This window comes from Bactrocera tryoni, chromosome 5 (assembly GCF_016617805.1).
Source record: "Bactrocera tryoni isolate S06 chromosome 5, CSIRO_BtryS06_freeze2, whole genome shotgun sequence".
NCBI classification, from domain to species: Eukaryota; Metazoa; Arthropoda; class Insecta; order Diptera; family Tephritidae; genus Bactrocera; species Bactrocera tryoni.
In genome coordinates, this window is record NC_052503.1 from 54853805 (window position 1) to 54875895 (window position 22091).

The window sequence follows — 22091 nt, forward strand, 5'->3', positions numbered from 1 at the left end:
ACATTTTCGACCGATTATTTTTTACAACTTTCGGCGTGGATTATCTCAGCAACAGTGCATCGATGAACTTAATTTAGTTTTTTGGTGATTAAGCTTCATCGAGGATCAGTGTTTATTGATGGTAATCCAGTCGAGGTCGCAGATCACTACACGAATTTCGTGAATGTCGTCCAAAATCAGTTCTTGCTCCGGAAACTATTGATGTTGTGCGCAAACTGATATTGCTATATACATATATATGTAGTTCTATTTATCCATTTTCTATTAATATTCATCATACATAAACGCAGTAAAGTTCCACACAGTTGACACTTTTTTATACTGTGGTCTGCCCCAGAGTCGCAGAGTTGAAATCCATAATAACACAAAAAGTTTGAATTTGACAAAATTTCAAGTGATTTTTTTTTTGGTCCTTTGGGTTTCGATCCGAATTTTTAAACTTCAACCAAAATGCAGTTTTGTTGAAAACCGTAATAGGTGGCTTAGCGATATGATTATATATTACAATTTCGCACTGGTGTCCAATCCAGAATCATCTGAGAAGACTGCACCAGCAGAACCAAATTCAAAGCATGGAAAAAGTCAACTCTGGGGCCATAATATGAGCTTTATAATCCACGACTGTTATAGCTTTATTGGAGCTTTAGAAGCACAAAAACTAGAGAAGAAGCATAAAGAAAATCGGTGTACAAATATGATTATTAGTAAAAATTCAACTCTGGGGCCATAATATGAGCTTTATAATATCTTTAATCTTTTCTCAAGTTGAAAAAAAATAATAATGTTTCGTTAATTTATTCAATCACACAGACCCAGTGATGAATTTGAATAAATTTCTTTATTTTTGAAGGTAAGGTTCATTGAAATTAGAGATTAAAGAGTGTCCTTTGTCAATGTTTCTTTGTAAAATACTTATTTTTCTAAAACCAACTTCATTTAAAAAAAATTTAATTATTTCAGTTCGTAGCTTGTGCGCTACTATTTGGAAACTCTATAGGAGAATGAAGCCATGTGCAAAAGTTCACGTAAGTGAGGAAAGTTCCTTGAGCGCCATTCACCTGGGAGTAGCGATAAACGATTCTTTTACATATGACTCAAGTAGCTCGCGACTTCCGGTCTTAAACCAAGTATCCTCTGGATAACCAAAAAACATCCGTTTCAATGCGAGCTAAACAGAGAAGGCGAAACATCCCTCCCCGGGGATGTGCGCTGGGTTTGGGACCCGCCACGTAAGAAATACCCATCAATGAAAAGAACAAAACAGCCTCGGATGAGAGACCTCCCTTTTAATGACGGCCACTGCAAACGTGCTAAGGATTACGATCTGGATACCTGGAATCTTCGGTTCCTTAATTGAGAAGGTGTCACTACCCAGCTGGTTAATGTACTCATAAGAGTAAAGGCTGACATCACCACCGTCCAAGAAGTGCGATGGACAAGACTCCATCGCCGAGTTCTGACATTCACCCCGGTGTATGAACGTCTAGCCACAACACTATGTATGAATTTGATTAAGACATCCTTTTCTCTGATTTGCGCCCACGCGCCGATGGAAGAGAAGAAGATATGACCAATGATGTCTTCTATAAGCGCTTGGAGCGCACCTATGATGTTAAAATCGTGCTTGGCAACTTTAACGCCAGGGTGGACAAAGAAGTTATCTTTGGCAGAACGGCCCGTAAATTCAGCATCCATGATGAGACATCCCCAAATGGGTTGAGGCTAGTCGACTTCGATTTTCTACTCGACTTGCAATCCTCTGAGAGCACTCATCAGCAACTCGGTATATGGGAACTGTGGGGTGCCATTTCAAGTTCCTTACGTCAAATGAAACCATTGATTTTCGGAAAAGACATAAGAACAGTGTTGCAGTGGAGAGAAACCACAATGCGCGCGGGATGGGATAGATACCAAGAGTTGAAAAGGGAAGCGAGACGCATTAATCTTTCATACAATACGCTCGAACCTTATACGCGATGTTGAGAAGGCTTATCCCACGGTAGTTTGCGCAGATTGGGGGGTCTCCCTTTTTGTGGATTAGGCAGAGCACACTTAAATTCGAATCGTTGGGCATACTTTCGTCCGACCATATTTTACAAAGAAGCTGATGCATGCTCCTTATCAGTTCTTCGCCGCCGTGTTTGAATAGCTCGGCCGGCAATCCGTCGGCCCCTGCCGCTTTGTTTTTCTTCAGGCGGGCAATTGCTAATCGAACTTCTTCATGGTCGGGAAATGGAACGTCTGCTTCATCGTCATCTATTGGGGAATCGGGTTCGCCTTCTCCTGGCGTTGTGCGTTCACTGCCATTCAGCAGGCTGGAGAAGTGTTCCCTCCATAATTTAAGTATGCTCTGGGTATCGGTGACTAGATCACCTTTGGAGGTTCTACAAGAATATTCTCCGGTCGTGAAACCTTCTGTAAGCCGCCGCATTTTTTCGTAGAATTTTCAAGCATTACCGCTGTTGGACAGCTTATCAAGCTCTTCGTACTCACGCATTTTGGACTCTTTCTTTTTTTGTCTGCAAATGTGTCTCGTTTCCCTCTTCAACTCTCGGTATCTATCCCATCCCGCGAGTGTTGTGGTCGATCGTAACGTTGCGAGGTTGGCAGCCTGTTTTCTCTCCGCTGCGACACGGCACTCCTCGTCGTACCAGCTGTTCTTTTGCATTTTCCGAAGAATAATGGTTTCGGAAGCAGCTGTACGTAAGGAGTTTGAAATGTCGTCCCACAGTTCCCTTATACCGAGTTGTTGACGAGTGCTCTCAGAGAACAAAAGTGCAAGCCGAGTAGAAAATCGTTCGGCTGTCTGTTGTGATTGCAGCTTCTCGACGTCGAACATTCCTTGTGTTTGTTGACGTGTGCTTTTTGAGCTAGTATCCTCTGGGTAGCTTAAGAACATTCGTTCGAAGGCGAAAGGTGAGAAGGCGAAACATCCTCTACATAGGGTTGTGCGCTGGGTTTGGGACCCGCCACGTAAAAAACTCTACCAATGAAAAACTACTATTGACAATCATAACTTCGAAATTGTAGATAATTTCGTCTATCTTGAAACCAGAGTTAACACCAAAATCAACGTCAGTCTCGAAATCCAAGGCAGAATTAATCTTTGCCACTAGGTGCTACTTCGGACTGAGTATGCAATTGAGAAGTAAAGTCCTCTCTCTACGAACAAAGACCAAACTCTATAAGTCACTCATTATTGGCACCAAACAGCGAAAAGGAAAAATAACTGGAGCGCTGTTGTAAACTCGGCTATAACCGCGAAAGCGGTGGCCACGCAAATACAGAAGAAGAAGATTAATACGATACTTTTTGAAAACTCTCTATTATTCTGTAACAGTTGTAGTTAAAATAAATACATGAAACATTTTTGTAGTTTTTTTCTCACAATTCATTCAATAATTTATTGTATGTATTTCCATCGATACATATTTAAAAAAAATTCTCATTTTTTCAATAAATTCATAAATGGAAATCAGTCTTTTTCTATGTGTTTTAAGAAAAAATAATATAAAGGCATATATATAGTAGATGTATATATTAACAGAGTTGAACATATGTATCAGTAATTGTATGTATATGCGTAAAAATATATAATTTATATATAATAAATACATTGCTACAGTTATATTGAAGTATATTTAGAGAAAAATTGGCTATTAATACAAAATAATAAATTCAGCGGTGATTGGTTGATGTAATACGAAGGTGGCAATGAAACTTAGCGCTAAAGTTTTATTTATACATAAGTATGTATGTGTATACCCGCTGTACTGTATGAGTCAGTTGAAATTCTTTGTAAGCACTAAGCCTAAAGTAATCAAACTTTTTTACTGAAACGCGCAAAGCAGTTAGTTGCCACAAGGATTTAGCAAAGTAATTATAAGTATGTAAATATATTGTAATTTTTCAACTGCGTTAGCTTATGTACATATATTCATATGTATGTAACTGTTCTAGTGCTTTCTAGATTTCGGTTTTTTATTTGCTAATCAAGTACATTGAAACAATTTCAACTAGTTTTCGTTTTGTATGTTTTTTATGCAAGCGAAACATTTATATTATATTTGTTTGTATGTATGTATAAGAATTTGTATATGCATGTTTTTGTTTTTGCTTTTGTTTTACATATTTGTATTTTAGTTATATATACTTATTTGTCAGCAACATGAGCTTTTACCGTAACTTCGCACATTCAATCGGATAGTTGAATTAAATTTTTTAATGTTTTAGTATATTAAATATTATATAATAATTATACAATATATGAAATATTTTATAAATAATTTATACAGTTACATTAGTGTTTTTTACATTTGTATTTGTTACATGTATATATGTATAAATTTTTTTAGTGTTTGCTTGTGTGAGTGTTTGTTCATTATTTGTATGTATTTGTTGCTATCAATTCATTATGCATTTATTTTGTGCGCAATTGTGCTTTAGTTCGATTAATAAACACTTTTATTTGTATTTGCTTAGTTTTTAATTCTTAGCCTTTGTGATATAGTCCTCAGTGCTGCACGTAAATTCCTTAAATTTCCCAAGTACATATTTACAACAACAATAGTGTAGTTGTCTAGTTTATTTTAGCAATAAATAACATTTCTATTTAATTTATAATTACAGCTACAATAGTTACACATTTTTCATTTGTTATTTTTGTTTTTGTAAGCAACTGCCTTAATGATCAATATCCTTTTGTAGAAAATAATTTTTTTGTTTTGTATCTTTTGTGTGTGGTTTCGAAAGCTTTTAACCAATGCTCGCAAATTCGAAAGAATCGAAATTTTTAATGAAAAACCTAAATAAAACTTTTAAAAGCATGCAAAAGCTCGCAGTGTTGTGATTATATTATTATTATCATTAAATATCGGTAAAATATTGGTTTTTGCTATAAAAGCAACGCAATTTATTCTTACTACAGTGTTGTGCGCAAATTCATCGTCATCATTTCGTATCATTAACACTCAAAAGTATGCAATACAATTTTTGAAATGTTAATTACGATTTTAAGCATAAATTGCTCAAACACAAATAAATTTAATTTTGGATCAAATATCATAAAATAAATCATAATTGAAAAAAAAGTTAAAGGCTACAATAAAAATCGTGACAAACGTGTTAAAAAGAGTGATAATAAAAAAATTTTGAATTTTTGCTTCAATTAATTTCAATTTAAATGCTGAAGTATAACTGCGCAAGAAAAACATTCGTTAAAGTATTTTCAAAAATTGTCAATTATTACGAATATTCAAAAAAGCTTTAAAAATTTTGCAGTGAAACTTGAAATTAAAAGATATAAGGCAGCTAAAATTTTGCCTAATTCTGCAGGGTAAATATTTTTTACATCTTTCTAAAACTCAAAATTGATTGCCAGCGTATTAACAGTGAAAACTAAAATATTTTAATGTTAAAATTTTGCACGATACTGTATGACAAAGTTTTTAAAGTGTTTTTGTGAACAAAAAATTTTGTAATTTCTGTAAGGTGTTGTTAATTAAGTAGTTAGCTAAGCCTTTTTCTTGTTGTAATGCACCCTCAATTTGCTGCGTTTAAAACAAATCCACTTTCGGCAGCCAACTTTGCGTCCCTACAGCATAAGCATTACATTTATAGCATACTTTTAGGCCTTTAAGCTTCGCATTTAACAGCAAGGCTAGTTGTGAGAAATTCGCTAAAGAATACTTGATAACATTCATATATATTACAGCTAAGCAACACTTAAACGCTGATTTGTTTTCTTATTATTTCTTATATACATATATTTTGTTTGTATACTATACTGTTTTAGTCTACCGCTGGTGGCTCAGTCAATGAGCCTAATCTCACTTATGTTTCTTGTTAATTTTTCTTAAATAAATTTATTTTAGTATTTCTCTTTTATTCGTCTTTTTCTTCAAAGTGATGATAGTGATGGTGTATGTGCTCGTGCACATAACGGTGTATCAGCGACGATGCGCCGCCACTCGTATTGGCCGCGCTCGCACTGCCGCTCTCTTCGGTCTCTACCTCCACTTCATCCTCCACACCTTCCTCCGCATCCAACTCCTCGACTTCAGCCGCATCGCTTACGCGCAATGTCACATCCCGATCATCCACCGCGCTCTCCACAGCTTCAACAGCCACCAATTCAGTCTCATCGGTTATGTCCACCAATTTTGCGGTTGCTACATTGCTCTCTTGATTGACTGGCTCCACCGCAGCGTTAGCCGCTGCATTTGACTTCGGCGTTGAGTTTGCGGCAGCTTTGCAGGACGCGTAAAAGAGCGCCGTAGGCGCCTCGTTCACCGCCTCGTCGTCGGTAGTGGTCGGCGCGATGAGGTTCTCACATTCTGCCGGATCGCCGTGTATCGGTATGAGCGCTGCGTAGGTGCCTATGCTCGTATTCGAGCTGCTCGACTGCATGCCATTAGACGCGCATGCGCTTTTCGACTGCGCTGTGGGCGTGTTGCCAGCGGTCGGCGTGCGCAGCTTGTGTGCGGACTTGTGCTTGCGCCGCTGCACATTTTCGCGTTGGTTGTGCGTGCTCAGCGCGCTCTCTTGCAGCTTCTCGCTCAGCTTGGCGTACAGCGCATTATCGGCATACTTCGTGGCGCTGTCCTTGCGCTGATGTTTGGCGCTATTGTTCTTCAGCCACTTCTCAATGTGCTCTACGGGGGAGTTGTGAGCCAGCGGCGCGTCGCCGAGACTCAGAGCCGCCAGCTTATTGGCGCATTGTTGGTGTACTTGCTGATTGTGGCCACCATGTCCATGTGCATGGCTGTGGTGCGCATTGGAAGATGACAGCCGCTGATAGCCGCTGTACTGTGGTGAATTATGTGCGGTGAGGCTGTGCAGCGGTGTATGTTGTTGTGAGTATGAGCCGCTGCGCAGTATTTTGCTGGTTTTGATCTGGTGCGTGGTGGAGTTGAGGAAGACCTTTGCGGGCGTGCTCTGGCTGCTAGGAACTGCGTTCATTATGGGTTGTACTGTTGCGATTAGTTGTTGTTGATTACTGTGTTGATCGTGGCTGACAATTTGTGGCACGAATGTGGTGGCCGTTAAGGCGCCGACGTTGCCACTTGTTGTCAGCGGTGGCGAGTGACTGGTGCCGCCACCGCAAATGGTGGCATGTAGAAAAGAATCGTAGCCACACAAATTCAGTTTGCCGTGTACACCATGTTGCATGCCACTTTGTGCGGCGAGCACAGCGGGATTAATGGCCATTTGTTGATGGTAGATGGGTATATGTGGCTGAGGATGGTATTGTGTGGTGTTGGTGTTGTTGGTGGTGCTGATGTCGTGTAAATTTAACTCGCTGCTGTTGTTGTTCGTGTGATTGCTGCTGTGACTGTGACTGCTGCTGTTGCTGTGGCTGTGGCTGTTGTTGGGGCTGTGATGATGACGATGGTGATGGTTGTTGTTGTTGCTGCTGTGATTGTTGTTGCTGCTGTTGGTGTGGTTGATAATGGCATTGCTGTGGTTCGCAATTAAGGTTGGTATTTTCGACACAGTATTTGAGCGCTGTTGCTGTTGCTGTTGTTGCTGCAGCTGCTGCTGACTGTGAGGCGGTTGATGTTGAAGTTGTGGTTGCCTTATAGGACTCACATTTGCTTGAGGTTTTCTGAAAGTGCCAATAAAACATAACACAAATGAGTAAGTGCACGTGAAAGGGGGCATTAAGGGGGGTAATTAATAATCTCGTATTCGAAGATTCTCAGTTAGTGCGCGCAGTTGTTTTGATTTGAGACTAGGCTGTGGGCTTTCCAAGATTTTTGAGCTAATTTTTGCAAAACAGTCAGTATAAAGTGAAAAGACTGCAGAAATCGTCAGAAGAATTAATCAATATCCAGAAATATTGTAAAAAAACACAACGATTTGCCGCCAATATGTATCTAAACACAATACCTCTGGCAGGTATTCCCCACCTACTACCTTTTGAAGGCATTTTTTTGCTGAAGTGCTGACCTTCTGATTTTAAATGAAGTAGACAAACTACTACAAACCTTCGTCTGGTACTTTATGATCTCGAAATCGAACCGAAATCTATAATTCTGTAATGTAATGCTACCTCTCCTTAGCAGACTGTTTCAATTCAATTTCAGTCATAAGATCCGCTAGTCACTCGGATTGGCTTTTAACATCACTTTATTGAATGATTGACACAAAGACCTGCAGAACATAGGCCAAGTGATAAAATTTGGCTTCCCAAAAGAAGTTTACTAATTTCTAATTTATTTAAAATTTAAAGCTTTAAAATTACACAATCTATAAGAGGAAATTTTTAATACTCATTCTGCGATGTTGTCACTTTTCGCAGTCACAAAGGACTGTATAAGCTCAACCAATAGTAAGATTTCTAAGCTCCAATTATATACATACTAATTAAAAGCTACACAATCTGTAGAGGTAAGTTTTAATCTTTAAGCTGCTGCGTTGCCACATTTCACCATAAGGAACATAGTTCAACAATCAAAATTGGAAGCTCCAAATAAGCTAAGCTTTTATAATTTGGGGATAATATTTGGTATTATTTTGCAATATTGCCAAACTTCCCTTTATTAAGAGGATGTTGGAGAAGGTCAAGCATAGAATAAGATATCTAAGCTTTTATTATAAGTACTCTTAAATTTTCTCTCTGCAGCGTTGTCACATTTCACTGTAATACTTGTTAGACTCACAAAGGATGCATGCAACAGCAAAATATTGATTATGCAATTAGATATCAAGTATACAACAACAAATATATCAAACATTAAAAAGTAGGTGAAATAAAGGCATCGTAAAAAATAAAAGTACAAAGCAAATAATAAAATGCAAAATGCAAATCAACGCTTAACGGTGTTCATTAGATGCGAAAAAAGCGAGGAATTTGCTTTGTTCTCTGTACTACGTCCTTTTGAATACGAAATCAGGCGGATTGAAATCAGAAATATAAAAATTGTGATTGCTATGAGGGCATTTGTTGTTGTTGTTTGTGAATTTTTTCTTACAATAGCCAGAATATTGCATATACGGATATGTGTGTGTGTGTATATATACATATTATTTGAGTTTTGTTCTGCAGGCAAGTGCTTGTGTGGGTATGTATATATGTACATATGTATATAATAGAGGGCCACCCTTCCCAGCAGCCGGTGCTTACCCGCTCATCTGAAAACACAAACGATTCTTCTCCATGCTTTCCCGTATAATGCTCATCAAGTCGTTGCGATTCAATGCGGTCTTCCAGCACTCAGCAGAGTTGCGCTGCCGTTGAGCCAGAGCGGACGAGGCGGCGGCGCCGGCGGTAGTTGCGTTCTTCTGTGGATTACGTAGCTGAACGCCATCGACAACATCACCTAATTGCTGCTGCTGCTGCTGCTGAGACTGTTCTAGTTTGCTTTGCTGTTGTTGTTGTTGTATGTGCCGATTGTACCAACAGGCCTCGCTGCCGACCGAGAGGCTGCGCTGCCGTGTTTCGTGGCAATGGTCCTGAAACTGCCGTTTTTTTATTGCCGCCGGTTTGTTGGTGGTCGTTGGTTGTTAGTGATGGTAGCGGTGGTGGTTGTGATGCATGTTGAGTGCATGAATGGATGAATGGCATGATGTTCACGAGTTGCAGATGAATGAAATGCAATAACGGTAAAGATGATGATGATTGTAATGTAATGTTAAGCAGTTGTTGGTATTGAGATAGTAGTGGTTGTAGTTGCGGTAATATTTGTTGTTTTCGTTGTTGTTGTTGTCATCGTCATTGTGATGAAAATGCAACGAAAAATAGAAAAACAAAAATAAATAAAACGAAATTAAAATTTAATATACATACATACATAATTGAAGAATTGAAAAGTGCATAAAGAAAACACAAAAATTAAACGTAAAAATAAAAGGAAAACATATTTACTAGAGATATACACTTATTATTTAATATTGTGAATCATTAATTTCAGACTTAATTTTTTGAAAGCAAGTAAAAATAAAAAATAGCTCACATAATGTATCTCAAACTAAAAATGTGTGTGTGTGTGTGTGTGTATGTGTTAAAGTAGCCTAGGTCGACTTAAACTGCCGAAAACACTTCGATTTCTAGACTAGATTTACGTTTAAAATCGAATTAACCATTTTAACCGAAGTCGACTTATGCTATTTTATCGTTTAACCACAGGTCCGAACATATTCGTATTAAATATTATTTAATTGCTAATATGACTGAAAATAACTGTACTACATGCCCTTTTGGGCCTTACTAAGGCATACAATGTAATTACTCTCTAGTTATTGGGCTAAAAGAAATCATAAACCAAGTTCAGGATGGTCACTACTTGTATTTGTGGTAACCACAGAAAGAATTTGGTTGCAAGACCTTAAAATGTAGGGTAAGTTCCAGTATATTCATCGTACTTAGCAGATTTGATACCCAAAAACTATTCCAAGAGTAAAGCCTTAAAAAGTTCGTTCCTTGTTAGATCTCAGCCTATTTAGTATACCTATTCAAAATTTATGTTGGAATTTTTAATTGTAAGATATTTCAAACCCCAAGTCCATTTGTTCACTTAAAGTTCAGTCTATAACCGGCATGTATGAATTATTTAGGAATACTCCTTACTCTAGTCTAAATTGTCTACAGATTCATAGCTTCCACAGTTTATAGTTCGTAATAACCTGTTGTTATGTTCTTCTTAAAAAAAGCATTCAAGGGATTCACATTAAGTCACATTTTGGGAACTCATACACAGTTTAAGCCCTCACTTTTACATAATTTATGATTCGCTGCTTTCTAGTGAGCTAGCTGTGGTTCTGTTATTGTCGGTAAGCCATAGACCGGAAATAATTCCAAAAATGCCACGTTCATCAAGCTTTATATTGATATTACCTATAGGTCCATACTACAGAGAAATATGATACTACGAAAAGTCCACATGATGGGAAAGAGCATAAATGCATCGCACTTTAAAAGCTACATGTCTTCGTAAAGCTTTAAAGTTTTAAAAGTACTTCTGCGTTTAAAAGCTTTAAGCTTTAAATTTTGCTAGCGATCATCAAACCATAAATAAAAAACAAAACTTAGCGCTTATGCGGAAGCGTTAGTCTCTCAACAAGCGAAAAAGTGTAGGACCAAAGTTTGAGGGAATTTTCCATACATCTAGAACAAAATAAAGTTTCATATTAAACCATATGACTTAGGGAAGCATTTTTAACTTAAGGTTGAAATTGTCTCCAACAACGGAACTATTAAAGCCAATGGCTACATTATTGTCATACAGGACTATTTGTAGTCTTTGTTGGAGAGTGTGGTACGCCGTTTGATTAGTCCCCCCTCTTAAATTTACAGAAAAAATAAAATAGCACTGAAGACGTTCGAGATGCACTGAGTTTTTTATGTATTTATGGTTGTCTCCCACATTTTTGTAACGTTGCCATGTAAGAATTTTAGTTTAAACGAAGTTAAAAAACAAATGTTACTCATACGTCATGTCGCACAAAAATATTTTTTTCATATTTTGTCTTATTATAACTTCTACTTGTATTAGTACTTAACTATTTTCCTAAAAATTAGTCGATTTCTGCATTTTACTATTATTTAAATAATTTTAGAGATTCTCTTGGTTTATTTCTTACAGTCTACTTTATTCTTAACTAAATATTTAGCGTAACAAACAACTGATCGCTGCGGTATAATTTATATGCCTTCATTGCTCAAAAGTCAAACATGTCAGTCGCTGAAAAATACTATTTCTGCATGCAACACAAGCAATTAATTAGTAATAAATACAAAAATCAAACAATGAGCATGCTTACTTATATTCTATTAAGAAACTTTTGCAAATAAATATTAAATTAGGATATGTTGGCATTGAGACTTTGTGGCAACAACAAAGCAAATATGCTGAATTGATAATCAACTCTGCGTGATTAAATTTCGTTTGCACAGTTACTGCCACATATTCTCATGCACACATAGTTTCCACATATCCATATGCCGTTAATTACCTTTTGTTTTCGCGCCTTACGCAGCATTTTGACGCGCGTCGACGCCTGTCGCATGTACACATCCGTCGACGAGCGCACATAGCCCGCAGGTGTAATCGGTGCGCTCGTCACTGTCGGCTCACAGCCGCGACAGTCTTCGATTTTCAGCCGCGCATCCTTAGTGCTGCAACATTTCAGATTCACAGACGTCATATTCTCATAGAGACTCTCGTGCGGACAGTTTGCGGCAGACGCGTCGATGTGTGGTGGCGTGTGTTGCTGTTGTGGCGCTGCCGCATTGCCCGTTTCCTGCGGCTGCTGTTGCTGATACAACATTTGCTGTTGCTCCGCCACTGCGGCGGAGGCCTTCATTTTATTGAACTTGCTGCCGCTGGAATGACCTTTTGACTTGCCACCCACACCCACACCCGCCGCCAATGGCGCACCCACGCCACTGACCGCCAGTGCGCCACTTGTCGTTGTGGCAGGAGCATTGGTCGCGGCTGCTGCTTCCTTTTCCTTGTCACTGTTACTGTCATCGTCCTCATCATCCGATTTAATTAGTTTGCGCGGCCGATAGCGGTGCTGTCGACGTGTGTGACCGTGTCCGTGACCGGCGTTTGACTTTGTCGCGGCGTCCAATATGCCGGCACCAGCGCCGTTAGCAGTTTTCTTCAACTTACCGCCGCCGCCACCACCCGCGCCTCCACCGCCAGCTGCAGCGGCGGCCGCGGCTGATTTTGATTTGCCCTCGGGGCTGACAGTGAGACGGACGTTGATTGTTTTGCTGCCGCAGTGTGGCACTACCACAGACTTGCCGATCGACTCGTATATCGTGTAGACGATGCCGACAATGTCATCCTTTGTGATTTTACCGTGATGGCCGTCGAGGTCGTAGAAGGTGAAGGAGAACTGCAGCGGCTGTGTGGACTTGCCACCCTCAACGGAAACGTCGCAAGTGAACTCCTATGCACAAATTGGAGGGGAGAAAAGAAAAGAAGAAAAAACATAAATGCCGTTAGTTTATATGTTGCTTGCAGACACGAATAGATAACTAGAAAAGTTCTGAGTTGTCGTAAATATTGAATTGCGCTGACATGTTTAAAAATACTGTCTAGCATTTATGATTTGCCTGCCTCTTCAAGTTTTCATTGAGGCTGACGCAGATTTTTTTACCTCTTTACAGCTTGAGTGCTCGCAAACAGACAGACATATTCATATTTTCCCCCACTCGTGCGCGCAATGTTTAGTCTAGGCCTTCAGCCTGCCATTTTGCGTTTGCTTGTCTTGCAATTTCGTGCTCCAATAAATCCCGTTACGCCACTTGCAATATTTTTGCTTAAAAATTTAGCCAATATAGGACAGTACGTGCGGAATCGCTGAATAATATGTAAATATATATGGGAAACGATTTGTAAAAACTTGGAAGAAGTATGGTTCGTATTCACCATTGAAATGCATTACATTGTCAAGTGAAAAGGGAAGCAAAAATTGTTGGCAATTAGCCATTTGCATTTCAACAAAATTAATGGAAATTGCGTAGCAGAAATCTGAGTTCGAATGTGAAATGTTTATGGCGGAAAATTGGGCTAAATTGGAATCTGTATGACGAGCGCCAAATTTATGGAGTAATTAGTCAAATATGCGAGTATTTTCTATGTGCATGTTTAGAAAAAAATTCCAAAAAGTTATTAAAGTAAAATTAAAATTTACTACTTGGAAAGTTGTGTAAGGACTGTAGGGGTCTTTGCTCTCTGTGCGAACAAAAGTGGTGTGATGACAGGTTCTTAAGTAATGAAATAAGTTTCGAGTTTAGAGAGGATGCACAGGTAGTAGTTGTTGTAAGTATCCAGTTGTGTAAATCCGGTATTTTACCCTATAAAGCTTTTTAGAGAGATAAGTCGGAAGTAAAAATAGCCACAAATACATTTACTTATCCATTAGATCGGACGCAAAGATTAGAAACGAGGCTAGGAGAAATTCCACCAATACAAACTTGGATCTCTGCAGGCATGAAGGGATTAAAAAGGGCGTTACTGTATTTACGAATGCTCTAAATATAGCCCTTCACTAGGCATGCCCTACGGTTGGGTCTAGCAGGCGCAAAGTTCGGCAATGCTTCAACTGGGCCAAGCTAGCAGAAAGCAAGGACTGTTGGAACGAATATAAAGATCTTCTAAGGCACTGTAAGAAGTTGATGCGCAGGACAAAGCGAGAATCCAGGAACAACTTTTTAGGTGGCGAGACTTAGGAAACTACTATCCAAAAGCCCCGCCTCGGCCGGTCTAACTCGCAAAAATAGTCAGCGTGCACTTTGAACACTGTAAGGACGAGATAAGTCCTAGCTACGAAGGGAGTAGTGCAGTAAACGTTCCCGGACACATCTTTACGAAGAATAAAAAAGAATGGGCGCAAAGGCGAAGGGCAAATCTGTAGAGACTGCACTCCATAGACTGGTATTTAATATCGAAAGGGCTCTGGAATATGAGGAATACGCTCTTGGATCATTCCTGAACTTTTCTGGAACGTTCAACAACGTCTCTACGGAACCTATTCCGAACAGTATCCGATCAATAGGTTTTGATTCTGCTGTACAATGCTGGATCAAAAGTCGCAAGGTGGAAGTGCTATCTCCGCTTCTGTGGACATCAGTGGTGAAAAAGCTACTAAGGAACTTGGAAGGCAAGCTTCCTCATGTACAAAAGATAGGTCAGAAGTAAAATTCCTATTGGCACTCGATAGAAGAGACTGTAGGAACATGATGGGAATACTAACTGGTCATTGTCTGGTGGCGACTCACGCCCGCAGGATGGAGCTGATAGAACGAGAAGACTGCAGGAAATGTATAGTGCAGGGCACCAGGGGAACAATGTATTTGTCCCGCATTGGCAAGATTACGCTGTAAACAACTGGGATCCCCACGGTATGATACACTGGAGGAGGTATCGATAGTGAGACCGCAGAATCTGTTAAAATTCGCGTCAAGAGCAGGCATACAAAACGATGACTACTCTTGGACTAAGCAACTGAACTCAATCTGGTATCGCAAAGGACCAAACTGGTATATACGTGGCTCATTGACTTACCAGATTAACCTAACCTAACCTAAATAAAGCCATGGCTGTCTGTTGAGTAATTTCTGACTCCATAAACAAAATCAACCATCAAATCAAACCAAAAAATATTTACAAGAATGTGCTCCTCCGTTCCTAAGACGATCGATTCTCTAAACCTACTTTTTATTCAGTAAAGCACTTTCAACACAGCAACATTTCTAAGCAAAATTTTGCCCCCAAAAAGTCTATAACTCGTGAAACCATTTGAGCATCTAAGTAAGACACTTCTTCAACAGTAAACGGTACTTTGAAGTAAGCAGACCACTGAAATAGTGAGGTTATGATCGACGAAGAGTCTGAGCTTGAGGAATTTCGTTTCTCTGGTAAAAGCTTGTGAGGCGTCAGTTGAGACACACATTTTTTGAAGAAAGCAAATATATGTGACCTGGTCTACGGAAAGGGGGCTTAGGTGTCAAAAAATCAATTTTCACTTTTTAGTTGATTCGGATGGAAGATTTTTTTAACAGCTGTTTCCCAGAAAACTAGTTTTCGCACGTTAGCTCCCTTTTCGTAGACCAGGTCACATATACATATATAGCTCTGGTTAACATGAAGCATTGATTAAAAAAGTAAAACTCTCTGGTATATATGTGTGTACCGAACTCTTTTCGGATCCCATCGAGTTCCACAATATTGTAGCGTTTTAACCAACAAGTTTTCTGGACTGCCAAGCCATTCCTTCCTATTCTCTAAAGATTGATTTGATACAACAAAATGATTCACAGTTACATATTCCTCACAATAACAAAAATCGTTTAATGTTGCAAAGTGCAGCCGAAACCCACGAAATCTTTTAATCGTTCCACAAAATTGCAAAATTTATTTATTTTCCGACAGTGGAAGCACACATGGAGCTTGTTTTAGTGCCGCTTTCAGAAACCGTTTTCGTTTTGAATTTCCACTTTTTTTATTGAAATCTCGCAAATACGCGTTGCGCCGTAACGTTGGATTTTGCACTAAGAGCGCGCAGTGGGACGCATTGCGGGAAGTGTGGCCAAGTGTTGGTGAGCGGGTGGCAGGGTGTTGATGTAAACAACCAGCTTCCATAGATATACATCGGGAAAATAGCGCTGAATTTGATTTGTTTACGAAAACATCGAAAGCCACTTCTGCAGTGAGAGCTTACGGTACTCACGAGCCAAATCCAATCAAATCCGAAATCCGTTTATTTTGTTTCGATTGCAGTCGGAGCGCTTGGCTTGCAGAATTGTGTAGAGATTTATTTGTTATTTGTGCAAACATGTGCAATTAGCAAGAAAACAAAATTCACATCATCTGTTGCATGAAGGCGTAGTTACGTCAAACCAAATCGCTGGAGCTTGCAAAGGGGAGAATAGCACATAGTATATGTATGTATATAGTATAGTGTTAAAGACTAAAGGAATTCTCAAAATTTAGACAATTTCTAAGATCAATAAAAGCTAAGGGCTTCTGTAGTTGCCCGCTTTTGCTCAGAGTATTCTGCATTACACGTAAGGACGCATCTATTTATGTAACCGGACCCAAGTTTATTTCTGACAAAGGACACTAAGACATTTGGAGAATGGTTTACACAGTTCACAGTACACACAACAAGAATAATAACAATATGCCAAATGATGATATGACAAGTTCGAAAGGATCAATTGTGTTTGGCCATAGTGAACTTCAATTCTCGACTGCAGACCAAAATATACTCCAAATAGTATTTCTTTGTGAGCACTGACTCCAACTCAGATTTCAAGGCTGAAATTGTGAGCGGGGTTGGTATTAGAGGCAACATAGAATAACTTAAAATTAATATTTGCAGTTATCAATATTTCGTAATTTTCTCCTGAGCTATTAGATGTTGTACTGCGGACAACCCAATGGATGCAGTCCACAAAAATTTTAGACTATAAGCGAAGTTTAAAAGAGGTTGCATAATAAAATAACTAGCTAGTCGTTCAGGCTTATCGCTAATGAACTTTTTTATTAGGTTATTCCTTAAGGGTAAAATTTTGAAGAGGAATCCAGTGTCTTTCAAGGATTAAATAAACTTATACGCGAAGAAATGCTGGAATACAAATCTCATACGAGTTCTAAGCTTAAAATAAACTCCTCTAATATAAGCTGGAAAAGAGACTGTATTTATTCCCGTTAATTACCGAGATACTCATCAGCCAAGCGTCATGTTTTAAATGCTAAATTAAGTACCAGGAAAATTTCAAACGCGCAAAAGTTATTGCCAAATAAAAAATCAAGCAATAAATAAAATCCGAGAACAAATGGCTCACGGAAATAGCAGCAAATGCAGAAGAAATGATATGCTGATAATAGAAAAGAATACGTAAGCGTCAACGGAAATTGCTATCACTTTAAACAGAGCGGAGGTTGAGGACCACATACAGCTTCGAGAAGCTTGGTGATGGCGAAGGAGTGGCGCTGGAGCTGCCAAATGAATTAAAGGCGAGCGCGTGCGATAATCTACTGAAGGTATTTCGGAAATTATTACGCCACGTTGACTTTTATGACATTACACACGACTTAATGTCATTTAGGTAATTGTGGCGCCTAATGCTTATAACACACGACAATATATATATAATATGTACATATGTATATGAGTTTTTATTGTTCACAAACACGCCCACACACAGATAATTTATGCTAAACGCAGACAGCAGCAAAAGCAACTGAGCGCATGGTAAGGATGAGCGCCGCTATGTAGTACTTGGCCTTAATGCCGGGCCACGCATGAAATCTCCTCACTCCGCTAACCTATTTAGTAGGTGGGAGTAGTAAGAGGAAGACGGACGTGCGGTGGTAGAGGCGAAAACATATTTCACGCACGGTTGCAACAGGCAAATGGCATGAAAGCGAAAACAAGAAACACTACCCAGTCCAAAGTAGAAGTAAGGTGGTCCGATGTTACATACAGTTATGTGAAAATTAATAAGGACAGGGATGCGTAAAAACAAAACAGCAATATAATTGTAGTAAGTCATGAAAATTTCCGCGAGTTAACGGCATTTTTTTATCACTCATTATTTATTAAAACAAATTCCGCTTTATTCTTTTGTTCTTAACAAAGTCCGCAAGCAGATGTGCGATTTAATAAGGACAGCGTGCTTTTTAATAACGAAAATAGTTTTACTAAAACGTTGTTTTTTACATAGATAAGGGAAGAATAATACTTTCAGTTTTAATATCAATCAATTAAAACCTGGTTTTTATTTTTATTAAATAGATATGAGAAAGGGTAAGCATTCCGATCCGAAAACTCGAGAACATATTAAATAGTTATTTAGTGAAACAGCGAAATTCGTACAGAAACGTATCAAATCTATTGAATGTTTCCAAAAAAATGGTTGAACAAGCAGTAAAATGGGTTCTCCAGATTGATACGCGCGGCAGGAAGTCAAAAATGTCATTGTCTGTCAAACAAAAAATTTCGTTCGTTGTGTTAAAAAAAAATCCATTTATTTCGTCAAAACAAATAAAATGTGATTTGAATATTGATGTTGACCCATCAACTATCCGCAATTTATTTATAAAGGAAAATCTGAAGAGCCGAAGTCAAAAAAAGTGCCTATGTTGTCAAAAAAGAACGTGCAACAAAGGCTTAAGTTTGCTGAAGAACATGTTCTTTGGCCTAAAGAGCAACGGAGTAGCATTTTCTGGTCTGATGAAACAAAAGTCAACTTATTTAATTCTGATCGAGATATTCATTATGTAAGAAGACCGAAGAATATAGCATATAACCCTAAGTATGCGATAAAGACCGTTCAACAACTAAAGCAATTCCAGTTCCCGCCTGCCAAAACCTAGTAGATTCTATGCCAAAGCGGTGTTATTCAATTTTAAATGATGAGGGATTTTCAACAAAATATTAAACTAATAAGTAATTAATATAATCACTTCTGAATGAAAATTAGTTACTTTTTTTTATTTAATATTGTATTTTTTTAAATAAATCACGAAGTGTCCTTATTTTTTTCACATGCTAAAATCGTGGATTTGAAAACAAATGCAAATAAAATACAAAAGCAAAATATGGGCAAAACTGAAAACAAAACTCATTTTTAGTTTATTTTCAATTAATTTGATTATTCAATTGTCGTTGATTCCTCCACATTTCTGAATAAACATTAATTTCATTAACTGCAGACCACTCTCCTTATTATTTTGCACATAACCGTATATGCATTGCAATCTGGCGCAAGCTTTATAAAACTTTCTCGGCATTAATTCAAGTTTAAGAAACTGCGTGTTTAAGTTTCCTTACGCTTATGTGGTGTTTAAGCTAAAATTGGAGTTATGGAAAAACTAGAAAACTCCGTGTTTAAGTCGTCTCGTTTGAGTGTTTAAGAAAGAGGATAAAATTAACAACATCTGGTAAAAAGCTATAGCCTACCTATCTCCTTAAGCAGCAAAAGAGGAGGTATTTGTGGCGACTTTATGTAAAAGAATTTCGTAGCTGTTTAGTGTTTAATTAATTAATCAATAGTATTTCTTAGCGCTATATTAAAAAACTCTGATGAAGAGATGAAAAGGTATTTGACTTATAACGATATAGTTCACACTAACAGAGTGGTATATTTATTTTTTTGCTCTCTCTTAAAACCTGCGTAGAATTACATATTAGTTCTGAAAAATCAAAGATCGCTCATCTCTATGCAGAACTATCAAGTGGTATACCGATGGCTTAAAAACGTCGGAGGGAATTACAGTAAAGGGAACAGGAGTCACATTTTGCATTTATTTGCAAGTAGCAGCCTTTGCCATAAGTCGGTACATAGAGATAAACCTACAACGCAACTATCGAAACGAACGTATAACCATACTTAGCGAAATTCAAGGCACTTAAAGCAAACTCTACATATGAGATCAAATCGCTACTGGTGCAGAAGTGTAGAGAACGGCCTTGCGGAACGTAACCAATCGCACCTCATCTGAGTGCCCGGTCACAAAATTTTGGTCGGGAATGAACTACCTGATGAGTTCGCCCTCTCCGCAGCATCCACGAACATGGTAGGACCTGAACCCTTCATCGCAAGAAAGAAGAAGTAGGTATAGAGAGGTATTGACAAGTTGTTAATGGGAGGTTACAACCTAAGCAGGTTTAAATATATAATCAACTTCCCTAGAGACAAATTCAGACTACTTGTCGCATTTTACAATGGCCACGGCAAGCTGAAAAAGCACTTATAGAACGTAGGTTCCTTGGTAAATTGCCGACGCTTGGATCCATGTTTCAAAATAGGGATCACAACGCTTTCATAGCACGCAACGGTATATTGGACTTTATCAATATGCTGTGGAGAGGGCATAATAGGTCGCGGTACATCCTCATCTATCTATATAATGTAATGCCGAACTATGATTGCTCTCGACATCCCAATTGCTTCTAAGGTTAGGGTCAACTAACCAATCGGTACATTTAACTTAATCGATCATTATTGGCTAAATCGAGCGTCTGTAACTAAGACATTTTGCAACACCCAGAAGGAAACGCCGGAGATCCTATATTTATATTTATACATATATATATGGTATATAAATGATTAGGATGATGCGCTGAGTCGATTCTACCCCGTACATATGTCCGCCCGACTATATATGGAAGCAGCTTTTTTGTTAGTACCGCCGATTTTGAATCACTACTGCATATAGCGTCATACAAAGTGACCTATCAAAATCAAACTTACCTATTAAAAACTTTTTCTTTCACAAGAGGTTTTATAAAATTCGATATTGATCAGACCACTATAGCTTATAGCTGCCATTTAAACTGACCAATAAAAATCATGATACAGCTTTTAAAAAAATAAATTTTTTACACAAACACCAACGCCAATTCCACTCAAATTTTGTGAAATGCGCTCGTTGATGTAAATATTGTTAACTGTTTATTTTTTCAAATCAAATTTATGATCCGCACAGCTAACACATTGACTAGTCATACATATTTTTGTAATGTGAAAATGTAAGTGTGTATGTACACATGTTGTTGCAACAGTTGAGTGCATTTGCGTGGGTGCAACAGTCGCCGAGGCGCCCATCGGCAATACCACAGGCGATTAGACAGCAACAACTGCGAATGCTTATTTATTTTCTTTTAAGCGCCATTTGCTTGTTTTCGTGCACTAACGGTACACGTCGAAGTAATAAAGCAGACGTCAAATCGTCTTTTCCAGCAATTTGAGGATTTTTTCTAAGAAATTTTCGCTGCTTGTGTCAGCATTTCCTCACTGTTCACTGTGCATTTATTTTCTCAGCACTTTCTAATCGGCAATAAAATTCGTCGAAAAATGTAATTTGTTGAAAAAAGTAATTTGAAAATCACGTCTCCCAACCTCAAACTCGTAGTACTCAACGGAAAAACGATTATCGTAATAAATTTCAACTCGCACATCTTTAAATTGCGTCCACTCAACGGGGAGTGCGTGAAGACCATGACCAGTTCTTTGACGGAAACTGTTTATCGAGCGTAGCGGGCGGTGAATTCTTTTGTTTTTTGGCTAATTTTAATTTTCAGGTATAGTTTCAAGAAAAATAGTTTATTATTATACTCTTGCAACCAGTTGCTACAGAGTATTATAGTTTTGTTCACCCAACGGTTGTACGTATCACCTAAAGCTAAACGAGATAGATATAGGGTTATACAAGGTCTGTCGCAAAAGAAACAGGACTGTTAAAAAAAAAACAAAAAAAAATTAATATTTTTCAAAAGTTATATTTTTTTATTCAAAGTAGTTCCTTGTGCTTAGATACAGCGTTTAGCCCGGTCAATTAGCATTTCAAATGAGTGTTTAAGGTCATTTTTCGGAATGCTTTTGAGAATATCGGTCGTCGCCTTTGGATAGCTGAAATGTCCTGAAACCAGTGTCCTTTCATGGGCAAATGAAGTTTTCCAAATAAGTAAAAATCACAGGGTGCCAGATCTGGTAAGTAAGGTGAGTGATTAATGGTTAATATGGAGTTTTCTGTCAAAAAATCAGTGACAAGCGTCGACCGATGACACGGCGCATTATTGTGCAACAGGCGCCAGGACCTTGCCTCACGGTCTTGTGGTCGAGC

General features: G+C 38.4%; 1 protein-coding gene across 1 annotated transcript in view; it reads right to left on the minus strand.

The window, feature by feature from the left end:
* Positions 1–4358: 4358 nt before the first annotated feature.
* The window catches only part of LOC120777770 (protein naked cuticle), a 164003-nt gene continuing 146270 nt past the window's right edge, over positions 4359–22091 (minus strand). The window contains exons 3-5 of the mRNA XM_040109283.1: positions 11956–12900; positions 9128–9462; positions 4359–7606 (exon numbers count right to left, since the gene is read on the minus strand). Coding sequence (XP_039965217.1) covers positions 5884–7606; positions 9128–9462; positions 11956–12900 — 3003 coding nt within the window. The 3' untranslated portion in view covers positions 4359–5883. The remainder of the gene's footprint in view (positions 7607–9127; positions 9463–11955; positions 12901–22091) is intronic.